This window comes from Pongo abelii, chromosome 3, assembly GCF_028885655.2.
Source record: "Pongo abelii isolate AG06213 chromosome 3, NHGRI_mPonAbe1-v2.0_pri, whole genome shotgun sequence".
Lineage (NCBI taxonomy): Eukaryota > Metazoa > Chordata > Mammalia > Primates > Hominidae > Pongo > Pongo abelii.
In genome coordinates, this window is record NC_071988.2 from 48,319,507 (window position 1) to 48,329,404 (window position 9,898).

General features: G+C 36.4%; 1 protein-coding gene across 11 annotated transcripts in view; it reads left to right on the top strand.

The window, feature by feature from the left end:
* Nucleotides 1–8,668, top strand: part of OCIAD1 (OCIA domain containing 1) — a 30,600-nt gene extending 21,932 nt beyond the window's left edge. For 8 of the 11 annotated variants that reach the window (XM_054553199.2, XM_063722646.1, XM_009239940.3 and 5 more), the window contains 2 exons: nt 4,597–4,749; nt 8,142–8,666. In XM_054553199.2, the coding sequence (XP_054409174.1) occupies nt 4,597–4,749; nt 8,142–8,179 (191 nt within the window). In that variant the 3' untranslated portion in view covers nt 8,180–8,666. 11 annotated transcript variants of the gene reach the window in all.
* Nucleotides 8,669–9,898: the final 1,230 nt, after the last annotated feature.

A 9,898-nucleotide genomic window follows, 5' to 3' on the forward strand; every position in this document is an offset into this window, starting at 1 on the left:
TAATAATGTAGTAATATTATTATAACTACTTTATGATCCTTTCAGTTTCTTAATCAGTTGAATGGAGATGATAATACCTCTCTTAATGAACTGTTGGAATTAGAGGAAATAATCAGAGGCAGTGCCTGGCAAATAACAGACTCAAAAAACATTAGTTTCTTTCCTTCAGTCTAGTCAGCAGTGAAAGATGAGGAATTAGAAACGGGAAATACAGGTCTATAATTCTTTATCTAAAATCCTGAAATTCAAAAAGGTTTAAGCCAAGTTTTTTTTGTTTGTTTGTTTTTTGTTTTTTTTTTTGAGACGGAGTCTTGCTCTGTCGCCCAGTCTGGACTGTAGTGGTGTGATCTTGGCTCACTGAAACCTCCGCCCCCCGGCTTCACGCCATTCTGCCTCAGCCTTCTGAGTAGCTGGGACTACAGGTGCCTGCCACCACGCTTGGCTAATTTTTTGTATTTTTAGTAGAGATGGGGTTTCACTGTGTTAGCCAGGATGGTCTTGATCTCCTGACCTTGTGATCCGCCCGCCTCGGCCTCCCAAAGTGCTGGGATTACAGGTGTGAGCCACTGCCCCCAGCCTGTTTTTGTTTTTTAATAATTAAACTGGTAATAAAATCTGACCTGAATTCATTTAGCAGAATACCTTGACCTAAATTCACATGTTATATAAACGTAGACTTTATTTACTTTGCCAGATAAGATTTTTCCTTTATTTCATTATAGAAATATTAATGTGTTTGCTTACTCATTCCTGTCCTAAACCTCTGAATGGATGGATATTAAGTAATATAAGGGGTATTTACTGTAGTATTTTTCTAAAACCTCAGAAACTCTGAATAGTGAAACATACCTGACCCCAAGGTTTGGATAAGGGATTATGGACCTTTGTAGAGTATACTATTTAAATTTTAAAAGATTAGAGGGAAAGAAGTTAAAGGGAGGGGAGGGTATACAGTGGAAAGGGAGAAGTTGATTATAGGTCAGAGAAGGTTCTAGAGAATGCAGAAGGGGGTTCTAGGTAGGTCAGAGTAGCTGCTAGCCATATGTGGCTATTTAAATTAATTTAAATGAAATTTAAAATTCAGTTTTTCAATTGCTTTGGTAGCATTTAACTTGCTCAGTAGTCACATGTGCTAGTGGCTACCATGTTAGTGCCAATATAGAACATTTTCATCATTGCAGAAAGTTATGTTGGACAGCACTACTTAAGAGGAAAAGTCAGGGCAAAGGGGTGAGTATTAGCCTTGTATAAAGGAAGAGACAGGAAAGAATGGAAGTTCAGGTGATTAAAGAGTTTGGATGGAAGTTATTGAGAGCTTCTTAATCCTCAACTCTGATTTTTTTTTTCTTTAATGGTTAGAAGCAAAGGCATCAAATTAGTCAGAAAAGGAAGGAAGGGAATGGGCAGATTAGGAGAGAATGGCTAAAGTCACTATCTTATCTCCAAAGGCAGCTGTCCTTGTTCCTCACTATGTCTCATATAACCAGTCTGAAGTTCAAATCCATTCTTCTTGTACAGTAGTCCCCCCTTATCCATGGGGGATAAGTTTGAAGACCCCTGTGGATGCCTGAAAGCTCAGATATTACCAAATCCTTTATGTTCTATGTTTTTTTGATCTAGATGGCTACTAAGTTACTAACAGGCATGTAGTGTAGACAGTGTGGATATGCTGGACAAAGGGATGATTCAAGTCCTGGATGGACCAGAGCAGAACCTCACAAGATTTTATCACACTACTCAGAACAGGGTGTAATTTAAAACTTATGAATTGTTTATTTCTGGAATGTTCCATTTAATATTTTCAGACCATGGTTGACTGCAGGTAACTGAAACCCTGGAAAGCGAAACCACAGATAAGGGGGCACTACTGTATTCTAGACATGCACTAACTCTTTCCTTGTAATGACTTGCATCCTCCCCACCATTTGCATTAGGAAATTCTGTTATATAGTTTCTTTTCCATACAAAAGCCAACAAACAAAAAGCCCTTTGGTATCTACCCACAGACTACTTAGCAAGGCCATGTCTTAATATTATTTTATGCCTTCCACAGCAGCCATCCATCCATCCACTGCTCTGCCCTCTGACCCCCTTCTCTAAATCAAAGTGGCTACTTTTTTACTGCCCTCCACATGGGCCAGCAGTGGCCTGCTTTTGCTTTGCCCCAGATGCTGTCCTCCCCTACCAGGGCATCTTATTCTTTGGTTTAAGTCCTACTTTAGTTCTGCTTTCTTTTACCAGGAATTCAGAGAGTTATTAATCTTTTAAAATAGCAAGCACTCCTTCATAGCTGTTAGGAGACTTAGAGTTTATTACAGTTAGATTTAAATCAGTGCCACTTTACATTTTTTATTCCTTCCAGTTCTTTATAACCTTCCCAAAATAGTAAATCATGTTCTCTCCACAATGTGGGAAATTCTCCCCAGTCTTCTTCTGTCTGATTTATATTTTCATTATTTGTTCCAGAATTTTATAATGGTAAAATATTTTTTATAAGAAAAAGTATTAGACCTGGAAGGAACTTCAGAGATCATCTACTCAAACTACCATATTTCACAATTGAGAAAACCAGGATTCAAAGAAGCTTAGTGATTTGCCCAAGGACATTTCCTAATTGTCAGCAGAGTGGGGTTAAGAACCCAAGTTTCCTGAAGTACATACGATTTCCTTCAGAATTTTTAATATAACATATATGGTGAAGGGAAATGAGTTCAGTAGTTACTTATTACTAATGAAATGCAAAGTGTTTTAATCCCAATATAAGGTTATAATATTTTTCTTTACATTCTTTTTTTAGTAAGAAAAATTTAGTTTTGAACCATCATATAATACTAGAACTAATTAGGAGAAATTTAAATCCTCTTTGCTTTATATCAGTACAGTATATATTTATTTAGCAGAATAAATGTTTATGGTTGAAAACGGCTGGGTGCAGTGGCTCATGCCTGTAATCCCAGTACTCTGGGAGGCCGAGGCGGGTGGATCACCTGAGGTCAGAGTTCAAGACCAGCCTGACCAATATGGCGAAACCCTGTCTCTACTAAAAATGCGAAATTAGCTGAGCATAGTGGCGCATGCCTGTAATCCTAGCTACTCGGGAGACTCAGGCAGGACAGTCACTGGAACCTGGCAGGCGGAGGTTTCAGTGAGTCGAGATTGAGCCCCTGTGCTCCAGCCTGGGTAACAGAGTGAGACTCTGTCTCAAAAAAAAAAAAAAAAAGTTTATGGTTGAAAACATTATTTAATGTATAGTTATGTTGCTTAGAAAATTCTAATTATTCACTGAGATCTTACCTTTGAGTTCTAAATAAGTATCACAAAAATTATTTTTTAAAAAGTTAATATTAAAATTATATGCCCAATTTGTATGTCTTATTGAAAACATCTTTGAAAAATAGTACTTTTGGTGTGGTATGTGGTAGGTAAGACTTTGTAAGTTAAGTAGTTGTTCACTGAATGTTAGCATCTTTTTTTTTTAATGTTCATATGGCCTTTTTTGCTGTTTATAAATTTTATAAACTATGTTCACTATTTGATCCTGTCAACCAATATTAGGAGTAACCACTGCATTATATTTACATTTGACTCTATGATAATATGTAATATTCACACTTTGACCTCTTTGGGAGAAATAAAGAATAAATGTTAGTTCCCAGGCCAAAATAACAGTTGATACTTTCTTCCTCATCAACACTGCATCTGTTAGACCGGAATGAAAACAACACATATTCTGATTACAGGCTATGTTTTATACTTTTCAAGTAATTATTTTAAACTTTTTTTTCTTGTTTTTTTTGAGACAGAGTTTTGCTCTTGTTGCCCAGGCTGGAGTGCAATGGCGCGATCTCAGCTCACTGCAACCTCCGCCTCCCGGGTTCAAGCGATTCTGCCTCAGCCTCCTTAGTAGCTAGGATTACAGGTGTGTGCCACCACGCCCAACTAATTTTGTGTTTTTAGTAGAGATGAAGTTTCTTGTTGGCCAGGCTGGTCTCGAACTCCTGACCTCAGGTGATCCGCCCGCCTCGGCCTCCCAAAGTGCTGGGATTATAGGCGTGAGCCATTGTGCCTGGCCTATTTTCAGTATTTTTGTTTAAATTTCATAAAATGGTAAAATAAATGATTTTTGAAAATAGCTGGAGTTGTTTTCATAGAGTCTGTGGTTATAGGACTATTTAACTATATATTGAGTAAAATCTACGCTATGTCAAGTTTTATTCAGTTGTCCATAGTAGAATATATTTCTCTTTTAATTCTGTATACAGTATGAGTAACTCCAGTTTAAAACACTGGTATTTTAATGAGTTAAAATTGTACTGTTATATATTATGATACATATTTTTCTTCTGGCTGTGGTTTAGTTTTTAAAATTTTTGATGTCCATTTTAATTTTTAGAAATAAAAGCTTAAAAATATAGGCAGAAGTAGATTTTAGTTTGATAATTATCTTGGTGAAAGTATAGTACCTGTGAAATGGTGGTAATAATTTTTGATTCTTTATTCTATTTTGATTGTAGGTAAGGAGCATTTGTAAAATTTAGTTGCTTTAGAGTTATACAAATCCTTTTATTACCATTTATTAACTGTTTGTTGTTTTAGGACCTGATCCCAACCTTGAAGAAAGTCCTAAAAGAAAAAATATTACATATGAGGAATTAAGGAATAAGAACAGAGAGTCATATGAAGTATCTTTAACACAAAAGACTGACCCCTCAGTCAGGCCTATGCATGAAAGAGTGCCAAAAAAAGAAGGTATGATAGTTTAGTCTGAATCACTTTACTGTTTAGGATTGGAAACTAAAACATTACTTTAAAACAATACTATAAAAAATTAATTAATATGTGATTTAACTCTTCAAGCAATTAACCAAAGTAAAATATTTTTAAAATAGTACTTTACAGTTATCAGTTCTTTTTTTTTTTTGAGACGGAGTCTTGCTCTGTCGCCAGGCTGGAGTGCAGTGGCACGATCTTGGCTCACTGCAGCCTCTGCCTCCTGGGCTCAAGCAGTCCTCCTGCCTCAGCCTCCCAAATAGCTAGGACTACAGGCCCCCACGCCCAGCTAATTTTTTGTATTTTTAGTAGAGATGGGGTTTCACCATGCTGGCCAGGATGGTCTCAATCTTTTGACCTCGTGATCTGCCTGCCTCAGCCTCCCAGAGTGCTGGGATTACAGGCATGAGCCACTGTGTCCAGCCAGTTTTCCATTTTTAAGGTGTTCCAAAGGCCATTCTGTGTTAGAAAATAATGAAGTCAAGGCCAGGTGTGGTGTCTCATGCCTGAAATCCCAGCACTTTGGGAGACCAAGGTGGGTGTATCACTTGAGGCCAGGAATTGGAGATCAGCATGGCCAACATGGTGAAACCCTGCCTCTACTAAAAATACAAAAGTCAGCTGGGCATGATGGTGCATGCCTGTAATCCTAGCTACTCGGGAGGCTGAGGCAGGAGAACTGCATGAACCCAGGAGGCAGAGGTTGCAGTGAACCAACATCACGCCACTGGACTCCAGCCTGGACGACGGAGCGAGGCTCTGTTCCCCCTACCCCGACAAAAAAGAAAGAAAATAGTGAAGTCCAAATAGTAAGTCTTAAGACAGCAAGATTAGTTTTGTAACACAGGGTAGAGATTATATACTCATTTGACTGTTTTTCTCTTATAACAAATCTCCTTGGAGATCTGATAGTCTTATTTTCCTAATGATACACCTATCACATAAGTTGCTGTAGTGACCTGAGGTTGGCATTGTGCTGTAATACCACTTGTGGCCTAACCACAGAATGATTGAGTAATGAGATTGATTTTCTTGTACATTTGGGTTTTTCTCGTGTTTATTTTTTTGTTCTGTTTGTTTGTTTGTTTTTTCTTTTTGAGATGGTTTTATTCTGTCACCCAGGCTGGAGTGCAGTGTTGTAATCATGGCTTACTGCAGCCTTGACCTCCTGGGTTCAAGCAGTCCTTCTACCTCAGCTTCCCGAGTAGCTGGGACTACAGTTGTATGCCACCATCCCTGGCTATTAAAAAATTTTTTTGGTACAGTGGGTTTTTCCCTATGTTGCCAAGGCTGGGCTCAAACTCCTGGGCTCAACCAATCCTTTCACCTTGGCCTCCCAGAATGCTGGGATTATAGGTGGGAGCCACTGTGCCTGACCTTTCTTGTACATTTGTGAAATTGAAAGAGTTATATGCCAGCTTCTAAGGCATTTCTTAAAGAGGAAAAAAGCAAAAACAAAAAACTTTTAAAAAAAATTGTGAATTTTTAAATCCTGATTTCTTTTAAGTCTTTTTGGAATAACTGTACATTAGCCAAAGTAAATTTTTTGATACAAGTTTACCTCTAAAGGAAGAGGGCATTTGAATAGGGTTTTATAGCTATTTCAGTATAGGGTTTTATGATTTTCTCTTAAGGAATTTCAGAGTATGTGTCATTGTTTCAAGATTTTCTATTTACTACTTGAAAAATGGAAATAATAGGTCTTTGGTACCTTCTTGAAGGTCATATGCCACAAAGAATGCAAAAATACATGAAAGTCCTTAGTATTTGTTGTTATGGTCATTTTTTAGAGCTAATTTTATTTTTAATCAGCAGTTGCTTCATTTGGAGTTCTGTTTTTATAACAATGATAGATAATATCTGTGTCATATTATTGATGTAAAAAAATCTACCTTTGAAATAAATTAAGGATGTATCATACTTTTGAATGTTTGTCATCAAACAACATTTAGCATAAACTGCATCTAGTGGCCATTGCTGTGTAATATGTAAAGACTTGTTGGTACTTTGTTCTGCTAATTAATTTGAGGATTTAGATTGTAAGCTCTGTGAGGGCAGAATAATATTTTTCTCATTTTTGTAATCTTTTCTATTATTGTCTGCATAGCATAGTACCTTACACCGTATCAGAAATTGAGTATTTTGGTTTAGGCTTCTATAGAGGTTAAGAAAGGAAATTTGGTAGACCTTTAGCATTTGCTAGATTTTGACATTTTTGATATTTGACTGAAGTTTTCAAGTTCTGTTACATGACACAAGAATGTGAAATGATTTTTTCTTTTTTTGGTAAAAGCTGGTTTTTTGTGTGCTTTATATAATTTAAAGAAAAGACTTGTTATGAAATAGTTTCAGTGATTTTCTAAAATATTGTTGAAATTAGTACAGGGTAGATTCACACGGTCAGAAAGTGTCACTTAAAGTTTTCACCTTTAGCTTATGTGGTTGATATTTATCTAATTAGAAATTAAGACTCAGAAATTTAAAAAATTCAAGCACATATTCCATTAGCTGCCAGAGCAATGTCACCACACCTCCTGTAGCTTCTAGAAAACCATGTAACATATACTCATGAGGGAATGAGAGCAAGGGGAAAAGGCAAAATGTGAAGGATAAGGATATATAATGTCTTAGTATAATAATGAAATAATTTTGACTTCGTGTATTCCCTGAAAAGAGTCCACACTGTGATAACTGCTGCTTTATATTGTTATGATTACTCACAGACAGAGGCTATGTGGAAGAGAAGCAAAAAAGTAAAGGAATAGAATAGACAGCGGAGCATGTTTCAAAATGTAAAATGCAGAGTACCTGTGAAATGTAGTAGTATTTTCTTCTTATAGTAGTATTTACAGCCCTGAGAGAGAAGATTGAATTAATTACAACTTGAACACTTGACCATTTCTACTGCTGTATTTTTTGTGAAAAATGAAAATTCAAATGTTTGTTTTATTATTTCCCACTAATTTTTTTTTTATATATGGCTTAATCTGTGCCACACTTAGGTAGTATGGTAAAGATGTAAAGGTACCTAGGCTTTGGATCTAAACAGACCTGTACTCAAATCTCAGTTCTTGTTAGGGCTTGTACCTTGGGCAAGTTACTAATCTGTTTTCTCACCATTAAAATGAGAATTGTGTTTAGAAGTTTGTTATGAGGACTAACTATTTATGTAAAATTCTAGATACAATGCATTTATCCAACCCAAGTTCACAAAAGTCTGGTCATCCCCTTTTTGTAATTATAATTTGACTCTCATGTGCTTTTATTCAAATGAGAGAGAAACATAACTTTTCATCATAGCAACAAACTTAAAATAATGTCTTTTACTTATTATTGCTTGGAATCATCAATTATTTGTGCTTTTTTCCTAGTCAAAGTAAACAAATATGGAGATACTTGGGATGAGTGAAAAATTACATCATTGGACGTGAAGGAGTTTCAACATCCAGCTTCATCTAGGTGGTCGTGATTACCTGCATGCTTTGAGCTCAGCAGCAGTCTTCATAAACACATTTAAAACAAGATCCTGGGTTTTTGTGGTTTGACTTCTATGGTGTTTTAAAAAAACACAGATTTTTAGTGTTAATATTGTGTAAATGTACTCACCTTGGGGATTCATTTGAATGATGGTATTATACTATGATTGTATACAGTTTGTGAAATTGTTGCAAGGGCAAAGATACTCTTAAAAAACCGTCAAGAGATTACAATGCTCTGGAATCAGCATATATGAAAGTAAATGATATCTGCATGTTGAATTGGGGTGGATGGGGGGAGCAAGCATAATTTTTAAGTGTGAAGCTTTGCATCAAGAAATTATTAAAAAGCTTTTTTTCTCCAGTATTTTCTGTATTATCTTAATGTTTATGGCAAATAAAATGTAAAGGAACATGCAACAGCCCTCATCTTCCTTGATTTTATGGTTTTATTGTTTGTAATTTATTGATTTATTTTTAAGCTAGTTATAATCATGTAGGTATAGGAAATAAAGTCATCTATAATATTTAATAATATATGGCTGGAGGCAGTGGGCAGTGGTTCATGCCTGTAATCCCAGCACTTTGGGAGGCCGAAGTGGGAGGATTGCATGAGTCCAGGAGTTTGAGACCAGCCTGGGCAACAAAGTGAGACCCTTGTCTTTACAAAAAAATAAAAATTAGCTGGCGATGGTGTCGTGTGCCTGTAGTCCTAGTTACTTAAGAGGCTGAGTTGGGAGGATCAGTTGAACCCAGTGGTTCTGGGTTGCAGTGAGCTGTGATCACACCACTGCACTCCAGCCTGTGCGACTGAGTGAGACTCTGTGTCTAAAAAAATAAAAATCTAATGAATGTGATTTATGTAGATAAATTGATATATAGTAAATAGGTAAATGCCTTTAAAAGCAAGTGGTCATTTTTAAAGAATTTGTAAATTCTAAAACAATAAAAATTTGGTATACATCACAGAGACTAAGATTATGTTAAAAAGAAAAAAATTGGTATACAGTGACCCTTCGTATCTGTGGGTTCTGTATCTGCAGATTCAATCAACTGCAGATTGAAAATATTTGAGGGAGAGAAATGGATGGTTGTGTCTGTACTGAACTCTTGTTATTCCCAAACAATATATTGTAATAACTATTTACATAGCATTTACATTAGGCATTACAAGTAATCTATAAATGACTTAAAGTATATAGGAGGATGTGCATCGGTTATATATAAATACTACACCATTTTATAGTGGACATTAGGAACCTGGACCAATAGACCCCCACCTAGTCACGTTTTAGAAAGAACACATGGGATGGAAGATACCGCAGCCATCTTTCAGTCTATCATTTGGCAGCTGTAATTCACATCCCTTTCCTGAGGACCTCCATTTCCTATGCCATTACAACAGCTCAAAGTCTAGGAGCTGATCGTCTAATCAGGATAAGGTATGGATGAGGCTCCTTGGGTAAAGCTTCATGAATAAAAGCGTCATGAATACCATTTCTCTCAGTCTGAAGGCCTGAACTTAAGAACTTATCTGCTTTGTTCACCTGTTAGGTATAACATCACTACTCTGGAGGTTCCCATTCAAAAAGAAAAGGAAAGGCTTGGCTTGCAATTCTGAAGTCTAGCCAGCCTTCTTTGGGCATAGGTAT